This window comes from Scleropages formosus, chromosome 3 (assembly GCF_900964775.1).
Source record: "Scleropages formosus chromosome 3, fSclFor1.1, whole genome shotgun sequence".
Lineage (NCBI taxonomy): Eukaryota > Metazoa > Chordata > Actinopteri > Osteoglossiformes > Osteoglossidae > Scleropages > Scleropages formosus.
This window is the reverse complement of record NC_041808.1, coordinates 30,984,604-31,006,674: the sequence shown is the minus strand read 5'-3', so window position 1 is coordinate 31,006,674 and position 22,071 is coordinate 30,984,604. Positions and strand designations below refer to the sequence as shown.

The 22,071-nt window shown below is 42.8% G+C and overlaps 2 protein-coding genes and 2 non-coding genes across 4 annotated transcripts; 3 read left to right on the top strand and 1 right to left on the bottom strand.

Moving 5' to 3' along the window:
• Positions 1-1,459: 1,459 nt before the first annotated feature.
• LOC108928857 (synaptogyrin-1-like) lies at positions 1,460-15,069 on the bottom strand. Its single transcript, XM_018743037.2, has 4 exons — positions 14,326-15,069; positions 5,370-5,607; positions 3,797-3,942; positions 1,460-1,696 (listed from the first exon to the last, which is right to left on the bottom strand). The coding sequence occupies exons 1-4, from the start codon at positions 14,422-14,424 to the stop codon at positions 1,475-1,477; spliced, it is 705 nt and encodes a 234-aa protein (XP_018598553.1). The 5' UTR covers positions 14,425-15,069; the 3' UTR covers positions 1,460-1,474.
• An 86-nt stretch (positions 15,070-15,155) lies between these two features.
• rpl3 (ribosomal protein L3) lies at positions 15,156-19,750 on the top strand. The gene is made up of 10 exons (XM_018743035.2): positions 15,156-15,234; positions 16,311-16,503; positions 16,840-17,008; positions 17,475-17,610; positions 18,032-18,218; positions 18,455-18,615; positions 18,775-18,876; positions 18,959-19,054; positions 19,170-19,289; positions 19,635-19,750. Exons 1-10 carry the CDS (start codon positions 15,232-15,234, stop codon positions 19,677-19,679), a joined length of 1,212 nt encoding a protein of 403 aa, XP_018598551.1. The 5' UTR covers positions 15,156-15,231; the 3' UTR covers positions 19,680-19,750.
• LOC114910307 (small nucleolar RNA U83B) lies at positions 17,789-17,881 on the top strand. The gene has a single exon (XR_003797608.1). It is a non-coding gene; the product is annotated as a small nucleolar RNA U83B (small nucleolar RNA).
• LOC114910302 (small nucleolar RNA SNORA54) lies at positions 19,398-19,528 on the top strand. The gene has a single exon (XR_003797604.1). It is a non-coding gene; the product is annotated as a small nucleolar RNA SNORA54 (small nucleolar RNA).
• Positions 19,751-22,071: the final 2,321 nt, after the last annotated feature.

The window sequence follows — 22,071 nt, the reverse complement described above, 5'->3', positions numbered from 1 at the left end:
ATGTGATGAATGATTGAACGTTGTGGCCGTTGTGACGCCCGCAGTTGTGTATCGTGTGAGATCACCAAGCAGTCCACCGCCAGGATCGTAGGTGCGCACTACTGCGCGAGAGTAAAATGCAGCAAAAGCTCGAGAGCAGTGGACTCTTACTCCCCACACAGGTACTTCACCTTTCCCATACCAACAGTAGGCATAATGCTTGAGTAAGTTTCGATGATCTCCTCGAGGCCTCCCTCAATAGCTGCTCAAGGTCTATGGTTTGGCATGTGATTTTCTTTTTGTTCAGAAAAGGAAATCAATGCAGGGAAACCAAATCTAAGTGTAATAGTGAGGCGGCAGCCAGTGCTGGGGTTTTGGACACAGCTGTGTCACCTGACATCTGCCCGTTCAATCCTCTGAGACGGCCTCATTGCGATACTCTTGGGCAAGATGCTTAACCTGAATCGTTCCGGCAGAAATACAATAAACTGTTAAAAATTCCAAGATCCTTTGGATAAAAACATCAGCAAAGTAGTGGAATAACACTGATGAAGTCAAGATACTGGTTATTATGCAGACCCAGCTGCCTTAAGGGGTCTCATTGTGCTTTTAGTGTATCATTAATGTTGATATTTGATAAATGTTGATAATGTTCAACTCTGTTTCCACTTTCTGACATATTAGAGGCATCGTGGGTGTCCTTGCTTGTTATTCAGACAGCATTCTACCAATCACCCTTTGTTGCTGTAAACGGAGAACTACTGGCTTCAAGCTCTGAGAAGTCTAAAGGACTTTCCAACAGGCAGTCCTGTCTCACTCCTCTTTGTGACAAATTGCATTTAAAACTAAATGGAATTTAAATTGCCAGGAAATGAACAGTTGCTGGACCGCGGCACACGGAGCCTGTGTAAACAGCCTCCCCTAAATAACCTTCTGTGGGTATGCATGCGAAACTGCAGGTTATCCAAGTTGCTTTGGACAAGTGTCTGCAGAGAAAATTCATAAGGGTATCAAATGATGGGAAACTTAAGTTATAAAGCTAGGGTTAAGGTAGATGGCAAGAACACTTTTGTCAGTCGTGTACTGTAAGGTTCAACTGTGACATCCCTCAGAAAACGCTGGAGTCTTTTAGTAGCACTTGAGTTGTTTGGTTCAAACCTCTTGCTGCCCTAGCCTGGCAATCTGCAACTCACACCACACCTTCCCAAGCTTTCAGCTCAGATCCTAACAAAACGCAGGTGTTCTGACCAAGCTGGAGGAGGGACCCATATCAAGGGTGTTGTGCAGCAAGTGGTCAACCAGCAACAAACTCTCCAGACTGAAGGCAAACTGGTACGGAGACATGCCTACAGGTTTTGGAGATGCCCCTCCCTCTTGCCTAATACACATTTTTTGTGCAGAATGCAAACATATCCTTCTCCCCCATCCCCACCTGTCCCTCTCAGACACTTCCACAATCTACCCCCCCCCCCCCTCCCCCAGTGCTTCATCTGACTCAGTACTGACTCTGATACCCCCCATCGAAGGCATCCTCCATGCTTGGCTGTTGGTAAGAGCCTGTGTTGGTTTGGTCTTCCATGTCGCCGCCAGCGGGGTAGGCATTGTAGGGGGCGCCAGCGGCAGCCGGATCCTGGCTGGGGTCAGCGTAGTCCTGGGAGAAGAGGACCGAGTCTGCCCCAAGCTGGTATCGCTGGAAGGCCAAGAATGCCTGGCCCGCCTTCAGAGTGCACAGTGTCCATGTGGCAGCAACACCAGACGCATTGCAGGCAGGGTAGGAAAACAGGAGGAGGCAAGCAGAGGGATGCAAACCAAAAGCAGGAAAAATGGGGCAATAAAGTACGTGTGGGATAAAACAAGGGGGTTTACATTAATGTCAAAGAAGTTAGAGGTTAATGAATGAATCAGAAAACAGATGGAAGACATTTGAAGGTCACAGGAGCAAGAGAAAAGCCAGTCAAGGGAGTGTTGAGAAAAGGGAGGAAAAATAGAAAATTTGGTTAATGCAAGTTAATGTAGTTAGAGGAGTTTCTTTGCATTAGAATGCAAGAATCAAATAAAATTTCACTAGCAGTCTAAAGCAGGCTTTGTTAAGATGCACTCACACATTGTCTTACAACCACACAACATATCAAATCACAACCAAATGTCATTTTTATTAGACGGTTTAATAAAAACAAATATTAAAATTATAAATACCCATCCAAGTGGCCTCTTTCAGCCTCAATCAGTCCACAGTAGTAAATAAATATGTGACAAACAAATACATACAACAAAGTGCCACAACAATCTATCCTTAGAACAATGGACTATATGGGGGCACAGTGTCTGTTGTTCTGAAAATCCGTTATTCCAGACGTTTGAGAAAGAAAACAAATATATATAGAGTATACGTGTGTGTGTGTGTGTGTGTGTATATATGAAAACATAGATATGCACATATATATGTGTATATGTTCTGGAAAAAAAACAATGTGAGTCAAATACTAAAAACTAAATGTCCATGTGCATTGATTTTGTATGTACATGTATACATATTTATACATTTTTACTATTTTTAAAGCCTACTTTGCATGATTTAAGAGATAAGATCAAACTTTATTCATCCCAAAGGAAATTCTTGTGCCAGAGACTGCTCAAACAGAATAACCACAATAATTAAATATAAAAGTAAAAAGTACACAAAGTAGGAAAGCAAAGTGGAAGGTAGAAAATGACACAGCACATGATATTACACCTTATATTACATTATTATAATAAAATTTAAAAACAATTTAAAACAATGTTATAAGTTGTATCTTCTGCAACTGGAGAGTGTAAACTTGCAGAAAGCCAATGGATACCTTCAGCCAACTTTGTCTATAGCCAGTGGTTAATAATGTGTGTAGCCATCTTGCAGGAAGCTTTGGATATGGTGACTGCTCAGCAAAAATTACCATGAAGTCATAATAGGTGACTTGGTGCACTCTGGTGAATCTACCTTCTTCATTATGTTCTTTTCCAAGATGCAAACACAGAGAGGTGATTAACACATTCCATGGCTGCTCCACTCACCAGATTTAAATGAATTTGAATCATTATAGATAGTTATGGTGTGCAGAGTGTGGAGTATATGGCCAACTCCATGAGTCACAATAGAGTGAGACTTTCCTTGTTCAAGAGCTATCCAATGTTCCATCACACAAACATGAGGATTTGTATGACAACACTCCAAGAAGGACCGAATTTGTTCTGAAGGCAAAAGGGGGTCCCACTCATTTGTTACTTAATATATTGGCGGTAGCTGGTAGCATAGCGGTTACAGCTGCTCCCTTTGGACCCAAAGGCTGTAGGTTTGAGTCTTGCATCCAGTTGTAATACCCTTGAGTAAGGTACTTACCATAAAATTGCTCCAGTAAAAAATTATCCAACTGTATAAATGGGTAAATAACTGTATGAAAAGTGTCAGATGAAGAAATTTAAATATATGACTCATCGTTATTATTACTGACCTGACAGCAAACATGTAAGAGTGTCCCAGGGATCATGTTTGACTGGCTAGAGGTGAAACAGGTGAGATCACATTGTGCTAAATGGAATGTGAACTGAACAGTTTAGTTTCCTCAGGAGACATCCTCTTTAGGAACAGCAACATGAGAGCACGTTACAAGGCGTCACACAAGCAACAGTGGTCAGCAGGGCTCCCCATGCAGCCCCAAAGGGCTCAGCATAATGGCATCAGAGTACGAAAGTAATATTAAAGCAACATCACGATTTAGCTTGAACAGGGACTGAAGGACATAAAAAACTGAGGGGTGTAAAATAAAGGTGCAATACAGACCCAGGTGAAGATGGAGAAAAAGGAAAAGGTGATGGCAGCCCGTGCTGCATCTGCACCCTCGTTTAGTGGGTTGTCTTCCTGCTTTGCTGCCTGCCACTGGTTGGTCAAGAAACAGAAGCCAACGAACCACATGAAGGACCAGAATGCTGAAAGAAAAAAGAAAGAAAGAAAGAAAGAAAGAAAGAAAGAAAGAAAGAAAGAAAGAAGCACCGAGAGTTAACATTTGAATTAACTGAGATAAGAAATAAAAATTGTAAGCTGTAAATCATATTACACTGGCTCTTCATTTTACAGACACAACGGGGATGGGAAGGCTGACCATAACTCGAGTTTTTAACACCATAACAACAAAGATGTCCTTTGATTTATTCACCGAACTGGTTTTGTAAAGGTGTAAGCTGTAATTCATAAAACATTTTAAATAAGACTTCATATTTTTACTAAGTTTTAGTTACATTAAAATTAATTTTAAAGGACTGAAATACGAAAGCGTTGCTGCCAAAGTGCCTTTCAGTGGTTTTTTTCTCCTCAAGGGATTTGATTAAGGCAACTTGTGTAAAGCAATTGCTTAAGAGACAAATAGGCAAATGATTAAATGTATAACAGGTATCCCTACAGTTAGTAATTTTTGCTAACATGCCTAATGAAAAATAGGCTACAGATTGTTTCGAAGCATTCAAGATTCATTTAATGGGAACGACCGCTGGAACACTGAACAGCGCGACGGCAGATTATTTTTCCTAAACGGGCACTTTATCTTTGGACCACACACAAAAGATTGGACAGCATGCAGAACTGCAGAAAGAGAAGAAGCAACACCCTGAGCTGAATACTATGAAGAGACAAAAGGAGGAAAGAGAAAGGAACAAAAGTCTGATTCACTATATAATCTGAGGCATAAACCAGTCAAAATAATAAATCTAAAAAAAATGTTTCTTCCAAAATTCTGTTTTGAAAAGCATGGAATAAATACATTGTCATTTTTTGCATGGAGCACTTACTATACCTTGTTGTCACCACCATCCTGTTACTGCAGTCTAGCCTAGTACAAGCACGATGTCACAAACTGACATCAATCAGTGACAGATGAGAAGATAATCAGATAGCAATTAAACTAATATGAATTACCTTTTTCCTCTTCTATTGACTGCATTTTTATTCATGTGTCCTTGGCAGTTACTGAACAGCGCAGTGATATGACAGAGGTGTTTAAAATTCTGACACAAGGTTCCAACTGATCTCACTTGCTTAAGATACCCAGTATATTTTTCCCACACAACAGAGGATGGTGTGGGGGATCACCGTGTAAAAATAAACCAGACGGATCTTGTGTGCAGGAAGTTCAAGTGGCATAGTAAAATACGGTTTCCCTTTTGACTTGTTAGGTCAACAAGCTCCAGCTGCCCTGCATTCAAACAGGAACCACTGCCCCCCACCATCTCTCAGCGTTGACCAAATTATTTTAAATTTCATAATGTTCATGCCCATAAAACAATGAGGCTGGCTGTCCACCTGGTATGACCTCCTATACCTCCTACACCTCGCCCATCAGAGCCCCCATGCCCGCCCTTACCAGACACCCCAATGTCAGCCAACACAGCCTTCTTACGGTCCTTGATGCTGCTGATCTGGGGGAAGTAGACGTCCAGCACCAGGAAGGCCGCACAGGATAGGAAGGCCAGGGTCCCCATGGCAACACCATAGTTACAGGCATGCTGGTTGCGGTTGAAAATACAGTATTCCTCCACCTCGTCAGGCCGGTTCACATAACCCTCGTTGGCAATGGAACCAAATATTACGATGGTGAAAAGCTGCAACAGCAAAGGGTGAAGGGGAAGAGCGAGAGAGAAAGAATTAAAGGTAATAATGTGGTTGTGGGCCCATCTGCATGTACAGGAAAGTGAACAGGCAGTCAGTGACTTTGCTCTATTGCAAGATTATACAGTTTTCTAAAATCAGCCTTAGCGCCCTTTGCGCAGCACTGTTTCCGGGCTGTGCTGCAATGCCCAGTGTGCCTCCAGCCACCAGAGGTGTTCCCAGGTCCCATGCCAGGGGCAGACGAATACGGTGCTGGTGTGCTCAGTGATATGGTCACGGGAGGGGGTGCGGACAAAGGCTGTGCTCTCAGCAGCTGACTACCACTCCTATTGTTGCATGGCTCTCAGAAACTGCACGTGTGTGGGTGTGTGCAGGCGACAGTATGAGAAACCCAGGGAAACACGAAGGACAGCGTACAAGAAAACGCTGCAGAAATGCAAAACAAATGTCACGGGAAATGTAAAACGATTCTCTGAAAGGTTAATTCCAGGCCCAACTTCCCATGTTACTGGGCTGTTCGCCGCGGGTCTGCGTGAGGAACAGAATCACATCGCCTTGGACCTCAGAGTAGGCAGCATGTACAGCATCTTGTTTAAACGTGCTCCTTAAATACGCAAGAGAAGGAAGCACAAAGGACAGCGTAGCACGAAGTATGTGCTGAAGGAAGACAGCGAAGGTCGTTTGCATGATCCGACAGAACGCGCCGCGCTGCACTGAAGGAAGCCAATAGCATGAGCCTTGACGTGTGAGTAGCGAGCTGTGCTCGAGACAAGAGCCACGTTAAGGGGTCTGTGCACGCCCGCAGTTCCTGTTACACCTCTACTGCAGATGTTCTCCTTTTTAACCATCATTAAATATGAATGGCGCTAGCTGGATGGAGGTGGAGAATCTGCCATCACGCTGGGTTAAGGCTCTGATCAATGGCCAATATGGATCAGAGGTGGGTGGGGAGTTAAACTTAACACAGCATCCTGTGTAAATCAGTACAGCGAAGGTATGGCTGAGGCAAAACCAAATATGAATCATGGTGCTGCACCACGGCTCTAGTAAAATCTAAATTATCAGGGCTATACTGAGTAAATGTACAAGAACCTCAAGTTGCACTCACTGTAAACAAAAACATGGTTGGTTGTTTCCAATTTGCGGATCAGGCATTTGACTTCTGTGTACCTATGACGGTGAATATGTAAATTAGTATCATGTGCATTCAACAACCTTACAGGGTGTTTGATCAGACTGCAGAGTGACTGGGCTAAAGTGGTGAATGTAGGCCTTTGCTTTAAGACAATGTTAAATAATCATTTTCCATTTTACACTAGTGTCCTATAAGGGCATTTATGCAGGTCCAGTATCTTGTTTCAATGGGATATTCAGCCAGCTATCAAAAAATACACTATAACCTGATAACAGCCTTAGGTGAAACACATTGAATTGTGTCATCAGTACAAAGACGATGTTTTGCACTAAGAAAATTCTGCAAAAAACAATGACGACTCGGGACCTGCGCTGTCTGTGCCTTGGAACAGGATGAATTCATGACTGTCAATCTGAATACTGGTTTATGCAGAGGATGGTAATATAGTGGAAGAAGTGCTGCACAGCACTCGGAGAAGGATGCTGTCTGAGACCTGTTCCAGGGGACGGGGAACACGCTTCCATTTCAGGTTTAAGTTCAAATTTGCTTATAATTGGTGTCGCAAATTGCAACATTGATTGGTTTGTTTTGCATAAAAGATATCATTCTTCACTTTTCCCCTCATCCAGTGGTTCAAAGACTAACTGGGATTGATTTAAAGGGTTTTAAGTCTCTGAGCATTTTTGCTTTTAACTACTACCATGCTTTTGTTCTCTTGGAGAATACAGATTTCTCATGTACGTTGCTTTTGCTGAACGTGCTCTTCATCCCTGTTTATCCAGTTGCTGTGACTGCCCCTGCTCATCTCTGTCTGAAGCTGAGTGCTTCCGACAGCCTTCTTAAATTTACTTCTTCTGCCTGTGTTGGTATCAAGGCTCCACCTTCTGTGCTACTTGACCTTTTGTTTTTCGGACTGGCCAACACAGCTTCCTCTAGCAGCCTCAATGCCTGGGATCAAATGCTATGTTCACTGAAGCTTTAGCCCTGAGATGTTTGAATATTTTAGGTTTTAAAATGGTTACGCTTAGGAGAGGTCTCATTTATCTTTGCCACACAACCATAAGTCATGATAATTTAAAGCTGGAAAAGGTGTATAAAAGTAGTGGTACTATAATTTTAATCCATGCATATTTGCGTTTTTTTTTTTTTTTTTTAAACTTTCCACCAAAATCTTTTTTCAAAAACATCATCCAGCTGTACATACATCTGCATCTTATTCTTTTATCTTGGGAGTGACCTTAGCCTACTTGCCTTTGTATTTGCATGTATTACCTCCTAGTTAAACTCACAACACTGCTTAGCAATAAACACAATCTGGTGAGGAGTATGGAAGCTTATTTTTCTATAGAAAGAAACTGTACTTTTATCCTTAACTGACTTCATATCCATAGTGAGTGCATTTATGTGGGGCGTGGTGATGCAGCAGGTTTGGCCTAGGCCTGCTCTCTGGTGGGTCTGGGGTTTGAATTCTGCTTGGGATGCCAATTAGTTTACGAATCAAGTTTAGTTTAGGAATCAAGAGACTCCCTACGTCACGGATCAACGTGGCGGCGCTATAGGAAGTTGGAGACCACTAACTTCCGCTCAAGATGGCGGCTCAGCGGAGGAGTCTAATGCAAACAGTAAGGCAAAACAAGGAACTTGCTGTGTTTCTTTCGTTGTTTGTGGCAGTTGTCTAGTAGTGTGCGCTTGTTTTACCTGTTAGTCTTGCTTAAACATTACGTTCAGTATTACTATAGCTCTTTGTGCACGTCATGAGTGAAAGCAAATGTGTGTGACAGCTCTCTCTCTCTCTGTCACTGTCAGCGCCTCAGCCTCAGGTTCATCATCATCATGGACACCTGGACACATATAATTATGAAATTGACCTGTATGGAACTGACTCCTTTCCAAGACAACTTATAATATTAGTTAGTCAAAGTCATACTGACAGTGGGATATATACTTTGGTTACTCTCTAGTCTAGAACTGTGTGTGTCAGGACAGCCAAAACCAGGATTGGCGTCCCGTCCGGGGTGTGTTCCCTCCCTCTCCAGCCCTGCGCCCTGTGTTGCCGGGTTAGGCTCCAGCTAGCCACAACAAGTGGTTTCCGACAGTGTGTGTGTGTGTTTATGTTGGAAAACATACAGGGATATAGGTGCAAGCATGATCAAAAACTTGGAAAGCGCTGATGTTACAGGAAAGTATCCTCTGTACGTAACATCACTCCCGAAACTTCCAGCACTTCCAGTTAAACTGTAACAAAAGTTTTAACATATAACTTTATAACCTTATAAGTTATAAATAAATTAGAAGAACACAGAAACTGTGGACAGTTTCAAACAGACACAAAAAGCTTTCAAGAAAGGCCAAAACTCATAAGATGGGTATGGACATGATATTTTCCCCTATTTTAACACTTTTTCCAATTTCTTTTTTCATTATTTTACTTTAGTTGTTTCACTACACCAAAGGCTAACCATCAATGGGACAAAAGCATGTTGTGTCTTCATCATTCCTATTCTCTCATTCTAGAATATTAACATTTCCCTACCAATTCTCCCCACTCAAACCTCTGATATTATGTTTAGCATAATAGCAGAAAAAAAAAAAAAAAAATCCCTTCTCTAAGTAGAAGAACCCATAAGACCACTGGATGACCCTGTGAGCATCATGTCAACAAGTCCACTTCCAGATCATCATTATTGATATTCTACTGCAGCTGCACTGAAGACCTGTTGCTTAAGAAAATTTCCCATGACAGGTCTGATTAGACTGGCACTCCTTCTGTTCCTCACTGGATCACACTGCCAGTCCCACTGAATCAGAGCAGATCTAGGAAATCTTCTTACTGCACAGGTTTATCTGACACACACACACACACACACACACACACACACACACACACACACAAACACACACACACACACACACACACACACACACACACACACACACACACACACACACACACACACAGACAGACAGATCCATTCACCTCTCACTGCAAGGTTTACCGTGAGATCCAGAGATAGCTGAGCTTCGGGATTTTCTTATGGGCCACAGTATGGTGTGCAGTGCATCCTCTGTCCTTTTGCCATACAACAGTGGGCACTGAATGTCCAGTAGCAGGACAAATCTTTTTTTTTTTTTTCCTTTTGCCAAAAATGTAACCATGAGCAGCCCGTAAATATACTTTAACTATTCAAGCACTCTGCATACTGTCAAGGTTGTAAACTGAACCGGAACATGTAGCATAACACCCTTAATTGTAGTCCAGCCTTTTCTAAATGCTGTTGCTGAACACAATGCATGCTGGCACTAAATATGAGCAACTGAACACGCTTGTCATGTCCTAGACTGGTAGTCTAGTGTGCATATATACTCATGCAAACTAAACAGTCAAGTACAGAATGCAATGCATTCAAACATGATAAAAGTTTGATTTCTGTGGAGTTTCTGTCTTAAACCTGTGGCCATAAAGACAACACGTTAGACAGTGCGACGCACGTAAATCCGGTAAATAAAGAATAGTATGAGTTTGGCCAAAGAACTGTATCCAACAGAGCCTTCCGTGCCATTTTATTTCTCTTAGTCCATTTGTCGGGTAAGCTGTAGTGCCCCTCCCCCCCATGTTCCTTTCGTTTTAATCACGTTGACCTTGTGTTTGGCAGGCGAGGGAGAGAGAGAGAGCGCGAATCTGACTGTCAATGTGGTCAGAGTCACAGGGTTGGAAGCAAAGATCTTTTTGTCCTTCAAACATACACAAATGTTCTCACCTTTGTTTTGGATTTTTTTGGTTTGTCATTAGTCACACTCCTAACACGTTTTTTTTTTTTCCTTCCAGCATCGGTTTCAGCACCCCACTGGTCCAATTACAGGTATGACAGCTTGAAGCTTTGACACGGATGTAGAAATCATCCTCTAATATTTGCTGTCTGCACAATTTCAGGGTGTAAAACTATTTTGGGCTTTGAAATGAGGGCATGAGGGAAATGAGTGGAAAGGGCTGGCGCCCAGTCTGAGTCATACAGATATTGTATTATGCACACAAGCCCACTGTCCTTCTTTCTCATAAATATCTATCTCTTTCTCTTCTCAGCTGTCTGAATACAGATGCCTTCAAGAGACAAATTTTCCAGATCTAAATGATTCAATTGCAGTGAGAACTTGAGCAAAAAGGACCAGATTAAAAAAAGATAATAGATGACAATAGGGACAAAAAGAATTTTGAATGTTTTGCTATCTTACGTTTACATTTATTCATTTAACTGACACTGTTCTCCAAAGCAACTTACAGTGTTAAGCTACTTACAACTATTTACCCATTTATAGCTGGGTAATTTTATTGGCACAATTTAGGGTAAGTACCTTGCTCAAGGGTACTACAGCTGGAAGTGAGATCCAAACCTGTAGTCTTTGGGTCGAAAGGTAACAGCTCTACCCACTACGCTACGACCTGCCCCATAATAATGATCATTTTATCTTCAAAGGACAGTGGACAAAAATCACCATTAAAGCATTTGTTATGGTCTTGACACCGGTGATGATGTGAGATGGTATCACCGGTATGTGATAAAATTCATCTTTCACATTCATGTGTCTGAGAGACAATTCATTATACAATATACTGTATAACAATAGTAAATAGTATTCATTATTCATTCAGTTAACTGATGCTTTTCTCCAAAGCAACTTACAATGTTAGGTTTGCACATCAAGCGATTTACAATTATTTACCCATTTTTGAAAGCAAGGTAATGTTTACCGGATCAATTCAGGCTGAATAGCTTGTTCCAGAGTACTACTGCAGGAGCAGGGATTCAAACCTGGTTTCTACAATTTCAAGGGAATGCCTCTAACCACTACCCTACCTGCTGCCCCTTATTAACATTAACCGCTACCCTTAAAAAAGCCAGCATTACTGTTCATTCTCATGTAATTTAAGCTGCTCACAAACACTTCCAATTGCAGAGTGATGGCAGACTCAACAGCAAAATGGTTTTCCTACTCCTGCTCCCTGAGCTGCAACAGTTGGAGAAGCTGTGTCAGGTCCCAGGGCTGGTGTGCTGTCACCTGCTCCGGCAGCACACGGGCAGACGGGCACGCTGTGGGCACCGCATGTGTGGATGCACGCCCACTTTGCGTGACAGAAGAACACAGGCCAGCCTTCACTGAAATGGCTCTGTCCCAAGTCCATTTCTTTTTAAGATGAATACTGATCTGCAGACCTAAAGGGAAGCTGTATGTCTCCAGAAGTTTTATCCCACATTCAAAACGTTTGTCAATACATTTGTCAATGTAATACTCTTTGAAAAATAACTATGCAAATGTCAGTTTGACGTATTTCAGATGTTTTGGATAAAATAGTTCAGTCAATCACCGTGATTGCACAGCTTTTCAGATTAATAAGCACAGCATTACAGAATGCCGGAAGTGGACAGAAGCAGCTTCTATTAGGTTTCGATCTGTCACATCTTCACAGCTAGAATGGTGGGTAAGAAGGTCTAATAAACAACCGCAATATTAAAATTGTGCAGAGACACGAAACTATGAGTAATATGCACGTAACAGAAATGTTACATTTCTCCTAGTTACCTTGCACATCTGTTTCTTTAAAACAGTTTTACAGTTTAGAATTAAGGGATAATTATTTTATGTTCAATGTTGCAAGATAGAGAAACATAAGGTATGAACTGTTTTGAGTCTGGGCATTTTTATGATACTCTGCCACACACACACACACACACACACACACACACACACACACACACACACAGGCTGAAACCGCTTGTCCCAAGCGGGGTTGCAGCAAGCCGGAGCCTAACCTGGCAACGCAGGACGCAAGGCTGGAGGGGGAGGGGACACACCCAGGATGGGACGCCAGTCCATCGCAAGGCACCCCAAGCAGGACTTGAACCCCAGACCCACCAGAGAGCAAGACCTGGCCAAACCCGCTGCGCCATCGCGCCCCCTCTTGATATTCTGCTAGCAAAGGGCAAATAATTTTTCATCAGAGTAATGCAGCAACTGTGCCACAAGACATACATTGTAAATAACTAATTTCAGGCAGTCAAATAAACAGGTCTGATATGTATATCAGAAAATATGAGAACACCAAAATATATGCAAGTGTTTCAAAACAGAAGCTGTATGGTCCCCCTCAATGTTCAAGCAAGGCTGCTTGTCCCCCCTTATATTTGTGTATAGCGCCATTAAGTTTGAATTGTGATTTTTTTTTACCCCCAAATACCTGACAATTTGTTGTTTAAATATACAGCATACTGAAATGCTTCCAAACAAGCAGCTATAATCTGAAGGGGTAGAATACAAAATGAAAATTTTAACCGAATTGCTGATGCCATACACAAAGAATAGACAAACATGTTTATGAATAAATAACATTACATGACTAGAAGTTTAAGCCTCATGCAACGGTACTGGTGTCGTTTTTGGAAAAATTTCAAATTTTAGCAGTGACACCAATGCCCATTCTCTTGTTTTACAGGACCGGACAGAAGCACATAAAAAGTTACTTTAACGGGTAATCCCATCTGTTGGGCTATAAGGTCAGTTCATTATTCTTCTGTTCGTCTACTGGTGAAACTCACGCTACTCATCTTCATACATGTCTGCACAACTTGGCGCAGAGTTGTAAAATTAGTGAACATGATGCTCTCATGGATTTTATTCCTCATAAAATATTTCAAGAGCGTCCCGACTGGAAGAGCAGCAGCAGAACGCCAAATATTTAAGAAATATTATTGTTAATACTTTGAGATACGCTCTTGTATTTCAGGTATTATTTGTCATCATCTGTTTTTTCCAACAGTATCTGGTACTTGAGCAACTTTGGGTCAAATTAAGCCACAATATACAAACTACTGCTAATAATACTGTTAAGGAAAGAAAAGAAAAACTGTGGCAATTAAGAGCATTTTAATGGTCCGAATCGGGGCTTAACCACACACGTACCCGTACACGTACCCGTATCCGCGCGCGGCTCACTGCTTCAAGCGAAACCGGACGCGCGCGCCGCCTGAACAGATTGAGGTGATTTAACCTTGACGTAAAGCGGCTCTGCGCGCGCCGCCGCTCGGACCGCCCCCGGCAGCAGCCTGGGATTCCAAATTAAACCCTAATACATCAATTCTGCTTGGCGCCTGTCCTTCTTCACTTCTCGCGACTTTATCGAGCCTTATGAAATACACATATCTCTCTCTTTTTAAAGCATTTTAAATGCTCCCGGAGCACGTTTTCCACGGGGAAACCCGCGACTCTTGTCCTGCTCCGTCGACCGTCCACCCCGCCGTCGGCTCATGCTCATCTCTCTCTCTCTCTCTCGAACCTTTTGCTTGTATTAACGTAAACCTACAAGTGAAATGAAAAGAAAGACTAAGATCCACTCCAGCTCCGTGTGCGGACGGTCCTTCCTCCATCCTCATCGCCGCACCTGCGGTCTGGAAACCTGTACTTCCAGCAAGGACTGTCTGAGGCGATTTTAGGTTTTTCTTCCCTCCCCCCCCCCCCATTTAAAAAACAACAAATAAACAAAACAAAAAAAAAAAAAAAAAAAAAACAGGACATCGCGCCTTACCCAGGACACCATCCGGAGAATAGTAGGCGGCTGCCGGATGAACGTGAAGGGGTCGAAGGCGCCGCCAGCCTTCCCGGCTCCATATGCCATCCCCTCCATGTTCGGCACGGCGCGAAGTGAGCGTGAGAGAACGGCTGTGCGCTGCTGTGCTGCTCGTGCAGTCCTCGCGGTTCCACCTTGAGCTGGACCACAAACTAACCAGAGCCGGTCACCCTCCTCAGCTATATTTTAATTTTTTGCTTTTACTTATCGCTATGCTTCGCTTTACTGCGATGGTCCCTCTCCAAGGGAAAGGTGGACAGGCGTTCTAGTTCGTGCGAGGACGCGCGCGCGTGCTGTTGTCAAGCTTGGAGGCGCGCAATCCTCTCCGCGCTGCACGCGGACAGATTTCTCTCTCACCAGCCACATGACTGTGTGTGGCCTCCACCTGTGCGCTGCTGTGAGGCGCCGCTGATGTTACGGCTGAAACACTACTAGAAATCGAAAAGAAAAGTCCGTAGATTGTAAACCGGAGGTGTAATAACATGATGAAGGTACGCTACTTTTTTCAGCGATGTTGGCAAGCGTTTGCGCGCTATATTTGCTCCCCATCAACCTGACAGGTTAAGATATTGGCAGATACATTACGTACTTGTCTTGCTACATCAGCACATTTAATCATTGTCATTTTGGCAGTGCGAGAAAAGCAGTCTGATTTTTGATACGCTAATTGAAAAATTCATCCTAAAAAATGTCAACGACGATTAAAAGCGCGACCACAAGCGGCCACTGTAGCACCAACCACCGGCAAATTACAGTCCCCGCCCAGGACGTGGCGTCATTACGTAAACCGTTTGCGTCAGCGCTACGCTATATAATAGAAGACCCGCCCATTTTTCTTCCTCTTTCACTCAGACCGGAGACAATATGGTGAGTGCAGTGTTTGTGCTCCGGGTTCTTCTTTTTTTGTGTAATCATAGATGCATCTAAAACATCTTCAGATATAATGTGTTGTTATTGACAAGCTCATATCTAACAGCGATGAATGTTGGTAGTAGAGTCTGTATTACATGTTTTTTTTTTTTTTTTTTTTAAATGTATAATAAGGGGTGTTTTAGTGCTTCTTATACTTGAAGATAATTATAAATGAGTTAGTTTTGTATAACTGTAATCTTATTACCCTAGTTAACGAATCAGTTTCAAAATGGCTCATTGTCGTGTTTAACACGTGAAGATTTTACCAGCACGACAAGGCCGCATCTGCAATCTTGGCCTAAAATAAATCATTCTTCCCCTGCTAGGGCAGCTTCAGTATTATAAAAAAAAATGTTATCCATACGGCGGCACACAAACTCAGCCAAGTTCGACGGTAAATTTTAATTGTTCACATATTTCTTGGTGTTCGGAACGCTGCGGCCCGTAGTCGAAGTGAGGGCGCAAGTAGCGTTCTGCGCATGCGTGACCCGCTTCAGGTCCCCAGCATTACCACGCGTGATCGCGTATTTGTCACAGCTCGCTTGCCTCGGTAATATGAGGTTTTTCCCCTTTAATTACACGGTCAACAGCATTGCCGTCTAGTTATAATTTTAAGCTGACATCTCAAGTTATTTCTGCCTGAAACCGAAGTTAATCTGTTTGAAGTTGAGAATGTTCATGTACTTGGCAGAATATTATAACTTTCCATGCAAGTGTATTCATACTTGTGGTAAATTATAGGTTGGAGTTGATTTTCATTTTGCATTTGCTTGAACAACTATCTATATTTCTAAGATGATGTGAAAAGTCGGAAATGTTTAGAATTTGGTAGTGATGTAGCTAGTAAATCCACACTTAAAATTAATTTGGAGATGTTAATTCTGTGTACGTGATGATTCTCTCGACGGGCGGACATACTGGGTAGCTTCATGCTGTTGCTGCTGAATGTCGAGTTCTGACTACAGTTTACAGATTTTTAAAACCCTGCCATTTTACAGTTCCTACATGACTCATACTTATTTGCTTTTCAGTCCCACCGTAAATTTTCTGCCCCTCGCCATGGCTCCTTGGGCTTTCTGCCCCGCAAGAGGAGCCGACGTCATCGTGGCAAGGTGAAGAGTTTCCCACGTGATGACCCCACTAAGCCCGTTCATCTCACAGCTTTCCTGGGCTACAAGGCTGGCATGACTCACATTGTGCGGGAGGTTGACAGACCTGGATCCAGTAAGTCAACACTGAACTCACCATGACATGCACTATGTCTTTTCTCTGGTGGGTTTTCAAGACATCTATTAATAATGCACAAATATACTGATTTCACAATGGTGGGCCTTCCTGTGATGATAACATCGACGGGCGGACAGACTTGGACTCTTGTGTCCTCTGTTGAATGTCGAGTTCTGAGAAACGCTTCACGGTAATACATGTGGTGCTTTACTGAATTGAAATCCCCTTTGAGCTTACTTGCTTCATGAAGTGAAAGGGTAAATTTCAAAGGAGCACCATGCAGCACTGCACAGTGTCTGCTTTTCATCTCATCTTATTTCTTTTCTCTTTCAGAGGTAAACAAGAAGGAAGTTGTTGAGGCAGTCACCATAGTGGAAACTCCTCCCATGATTGTAGTTGGGGTTGTTGGCTATGTCCAGACTCCTCGGGGTTTGAGGCCCTTCAAGACCATCTTTGCTGAGCACATGAGTGATGAGTGCAAGCGCCGCTTCTACAGGAACTGGTGAGCATAATTAGAAGGCACACAGGCCCCTCATATCTTTTTTTTAGTACAGTTGATGTTCTAACATGGCGATTTTAGGTAATTCCACATTTCAAACAGCTGAACTTAACATTTGTTAACTTAAACTGTTTTTTGTAATGTTGGAGCTTAGTATTCAGCCAGGGTAACGCTGTGCAAAGGTATGGTACAGAACTGACCTTGTGGCAATCCCATGGCAGCTCCGCTCGGGTTCCTTGTGTCCCGATGAGCTCCAGGCTCCGCTGGCCGGTGGAAAGGGCTCCTTAGAAGCCGTGCCATGAGCCAAAACCTACCTGGGCTTCAACTGATCCCACACTTTTCCTGTGAAGGGAAAGCAGCCCATGCTCAGTCACCTTCCGCTGGCCATGATGTGGCTATGAAGGAACTGTGTCAACCAGTCTTTGCCCATTTCTCCTCTGTGCACATCCCCCATTCCTGCCTGGCATAGGTACAAGTCTAAGAAGAAGGCCTTCACAAAGTACTGCAAGAAATGGCAGGATGAGGAGGGCAAGAAGCAGCTGGAGAAAGACTTTGCCTCCATGAAGAAGTACTGCCAGGTCATTCGCATCATTGCTCACACACAGGTGAGCTGAGTGATGTGGGAATTAGAAACTTTGAAAGCTGCTATTTTGGAATAGCCTGCACCTCTTGCTGTTAGTTTGTCCCAACTTAAAAGGGAGTCAGCAAGCACAAGTGAACATTCCTTCAACAGCCACTGGTATATCTGGTAAAGCCTTGTTTTTAATGGCTTCGGGGTAGTGGTGTGTCAGTGATGAGACCATGGAACACTGCGTCAGGCGTGGCGCCCGATTCGCATGAGGAAATTTTCCATGCTGCCTTCCTTCTGAGAACACATCCCTCATAAAATCCCATTTAATGTATAGTGGCTGCTCAATAGCTAGCAGTGTAGTTTTGCTTCCTTTAGATTTGTTACACTCTGTTGAATGTGTTTTGTCAGGTGCATACTGACTTCAACTATATGTAACTTTTATCTTCTTGTCCCAGATGCGTCTGCTGTCCTTGAGGCAGAAGAAGTCCCACCTGATGGAGATACAGCTAAACGGAGGTACTGTGTCTGACAAGGTTGATTGGGCCCGTGAGAAGTTGGAACAGGCCATTCCCATCAGCAATGTCTTTATCCAAGATGAGATGATTGATGTCATCGGTGTCACCAAGGGTCACGGGTACAAAGGTAAGCTGTAGAAGGGGATGCTTTTGTCAAATCTAAATGTAAATCTGTTGAAACATTTACCAAGGAAACTAGTGATTGAGTAGTGCTGAATCCTCTTTCTGTAATTTATCCATTACTGGATAAAACATGTACTTGGAAGCCAAGCATATTTTTTCAGAATTTGGATGATCTGATGGTTTTTTTTTTAGTTAAACTTGGAATAAGGTACCTTACAAGACTTTGGTTAATTCCCATAGGTGTCACTAGCCGTTGGCATACCAAGAAGCTTCCACGTAAGACCCATCGTGGTCTGCGCAAAGTTGCTTGTATTGGGGCCTGGCATCCTGCCCGTGTAGCATTCTCTGTAGCCCGAGCTGGTCAGAAAGGCTACCACCACCGCACTGAAATCAACAAGAAGGTGAGCCATGGTTTCTGTGTGCTTTGTTCATGCTGTCAGCATAAATTTCTCTTCACTTGGCAGTTTCATACGGTGAAATTTCAAAGATTAAATTGATCTGTGGATAGTCACACTACTGGAATTGCTTAATGAGCCTCACTTCCCTGAATTATGTTGCAGATCTACAAGATTGGCCGGGGCTACCATACCAAGGATGGCAAACTGGTGAAGAACAATGCTTCTACAGAGTATGACCTGTCCAACAAGAGCATCAACCCACTGGTGAGTTTCTTTTCATATAAGAGAAAGGCATGGTGTTTGCCTCTAAGATTATAAAACTTATACATTGTCTTGCTCTCTGCAGGGTGGCTTTGTCCACTATGGTGAGGTGACCAACGACTTTGTTATGTTGAAGGGTTGTGTGGTTGGGACCAAGAAGAGGGTTCTCACTCTGCGGAAGGTACTCAATTCAGTTTAACTAGTTTATCTATGGAACAAAGCAGTTAAACAAGATCTCACCACATCTTAACTGGTTTAGACTTTACCAATAGCAAATCTATTTGCTGCTCCTTTAGTCACTGCTGGTGCAGACAAGCAGAAGAGCTTTGGAGAAGATTGACCTCAAGTTCATCGATACCACCTCCAAGTTTGGACATGGCCGCTTCCAGACAGTGGAGGAAAAGAAGGCGTTCATGGTGAGTCCGGAGACTTTGTACCCAGCAGTCTAGTTGTTTCATTTGTCCAGTGTTGTACAGGTGAATCATATTGTGGTTTTTGTCAGCTGTCTTCCATCGCCTGATGTATGGCACTGTTCGTAACCTGTTTTCAGTCCTTAGTCTGACTCTGGGTTCCATTCCAGTGCAATAGAAAATTCCAGTGAGGCAGGGGAGTCTGCATTTTGTGCATTCTCCCTGTTCACTCTCTGGATACACCATGCATCCTGCATGCTAGTCCTGGTATCAGAGTTGTTCAAGTAAATTGATATGTTTTTAAGGATTGTAGGAGTTCACTCATTCACTGCTTTCAAATTTTCTGCACAGGGTCTACTCAAGAAGGACCGCATTGCCAAGGAAGAGACTGCCTGAAGACAATGTCCAATCAGTTCTTGTTGGTTATTGTAATACTATGCTGAAGTTTAATAAAAATCAGGCTGACATCTGTGGCTCCTTCTCTACAGTATTAAGCTTCACTGGATTAACAGGCTTTTACCTCTAGTTTGTTTTGTAAACAATCCTTTGAGGTTTTTAACTCCTTGATGGGGTTTTCTTAAGCTGTTCCCCATGATGAATATGATTAATTTCCTCATGACAGCTCACTAAAATGCTTTGACTAATGCAATGAAAAATAAGCAGTAAGGGTGCTGGGAAGTGTTTGCTTCATGTTGTAAAGAGTAAATGGGGATTTAAGAGTAAGTTTGTACTAGAGGGGGGAAATGCATGTCTTTGGGGGGGGGAGTCTGCTGACCAGCTTGACTCACTGATTCTAGGATGGGTTCCAGGTAGTTGGCAAAAGTGAGCTGTGGTGGTGTTTCTTCATTAGTGTCAATTTTAGAGTACTTCAGCCACTTTACTTTGTCTCTAATGCTTGCAGGGTGTGTTTTATTCCGAATTTATTTTGGCAACATACAATTTGCTTTTTGTACCAACAGGAAATATCTAATGAATAAAATGGTGTACTGTACACTGGCCAGAGGGCCATAAAAATTTAACTAGAAAGTATGCTGGTAAGTTTGCTTTCCACACAATAGTTTCAATGAGTCAGATTTTTGCTAAAACACTGCAAAAGCCTGCAGAACAAACAGCTCTTAGAAGGACATGACTAACATCCTGACCGCTCTTGTCTTTGACAAATTAGGCTGTTAACTTGATGTCCTGGATCCCTGACCTTTCAGGTGGACGGTTGCACATGGTCTCAAAACCTGCTGGGAACTGTAGCCTTGCAGACAACAGCGAGGGGTCTGGTATATCCACAGCCAAATTTTTGCTGCTTCAGGGAAACATGTTTGAAGGACTGCTGCTGAATCCAGGCATTCATCAACAGAGGCCTTGAGGCCCTGCCTGCATTAGTGTGATAGAAGGCTCAAAGTGAGGGGGGGGGGAGATGGGGGTGAGTAGCGGTCAGTAATTAATACAGCAGGATGCTTATTCTGCATGCTCCCAAGGTGTCCTTTAGGAGTTATGCAGGCTGTAAAGTAATACATCAAACTTTTCAGGACTTTATGCTTGGTGTTTTTGTAGCAATGCTGATTTTTAAACCTCTAAGAACACTGTTATGAATGTATCATAGTAGACTTGCTATTAGGAACATGCGGGCAGAATAATTTCCGTTAAGAGGTAAGGTACACTTGCTGTTGTCACTGAAAGGTAACTAGTGTTGACTGGCGAATAGTATTTTATGGCAATGTTGTTGCTTTGTTTTGGTATTGTCATGAGGTCGAAGACCTTTTTAAAGGCATCTTTCAGTAGTCTATGGCTATTAAGTGAGCCCAGGTCATGCAGAATGACTTCTGGCTTAGGACTTTTTGTGTGTGTGTATATACTGCATACTTCGTAAAGGGGAGGCCATGTGAAGAGGGGGCACTTCTCAGATGCTACGAAAAAGTGGAAAAGATCATCGGTACCCCGCTCCCCTCCCTACAGGACATCCACCATGGCTGCTGTGCCCGCAAAGCCTCAAAGATTGCGGGCGACCCCTCGCACAGCTTTCTCTGGGAAGAGATACAGGCGCATAAGAGCTGGCTCCAGCAGGCTGTCAGGATCCTGAACTCTCGCTACCGCTCTTAACACCTGACTTCCGAACTCTGACCTCCACACCCCCATCCAGAATGATACCAGCCACTTTAATATAGAAGTGTCCAAGATACCTTTTATGCCAGACTTCTGCTGAAGCCTTATTTAATATATTCTATATCCATATTCTTAAAATCCTTTTTTTGCACTAACTCCTTTTTATTATATTGGAGTGACTTGATTTATGTGTATGTTGTCCTCTACGTATGCGTCGTCTGCGATCACACCGCGGTGCAGGAGAAAAGCTGTTTCACTCCTACGTACGTCCTAGACATACCGTGGGAACGATCAAGTCGACTTTGAAAAGATGCGCCGTGCAAAACTTGGTGGTAATACAATTTTCCAGCGTCAATTTTAAGTGGAGAAGACATATTGGAGTTCGGTATCTTTTCCAAGTCGCATTACTGTAACAACAAATTAAGCTAGTAATTTGATTTGAAAGAAATTTAATTAGTAAGCAGTCACACCTGAAGGCAAAGTACTGCCCAATACTTACATCTACTTCATTAACTGTGATTTGCTAGGATCTTTGGAGAATAATAAAGGCTACACTGAATCTTATTAAAAAAAAAAAAAGGACACCCTAAGGGTGAAAACACAATTCAAATGTAATCTTTAATGATTATAATCTTAAAAAAAAAAAAAATGCTGCCTGTAGATGTGGTGTTCATCTGCGCTCAGTTTAGAA

Coding starts and splice junctions, on each gene's coding strand:
- LOC108928857 (XM_018743037.2), bottom strand. CDS start 14,424: ATGGAGGGGATGGCATATGGAGCCGGGAAGGCTGGCGGCGCCTTCGAC. Junction 5,608..14,325: donor TTCTCCGGATGGTGTCCTGG/GTAAGGCGCGAT, acceptor TTGCTGTTGCAG/CTTTTCACCATCGTAATATT. Junction 1,697..3,796: donor TTTTCTCCATCTTCACCTGG/GTCTGTATTGCA, acceptor TGCACTCTGAAG/GCGGGCCAGGCATTCTTGGC.
- rpl3 (XM_018743035.2), top strand. Junction 17,611..18,031: donor GCATCATTGCTCACACACAG/GTGAGCTGAGTG, acceptor TTCTTGTCCCAG/ATGCGTCTGCTGTCCTTGAG. Junction 19,290..19,634: donor AGGAAAAGAAGGCGTTCATG/GTGAGTCCGGAG, acceptor TTTTCTGCACAG/GGTCTACTCAAGAAGGACCG.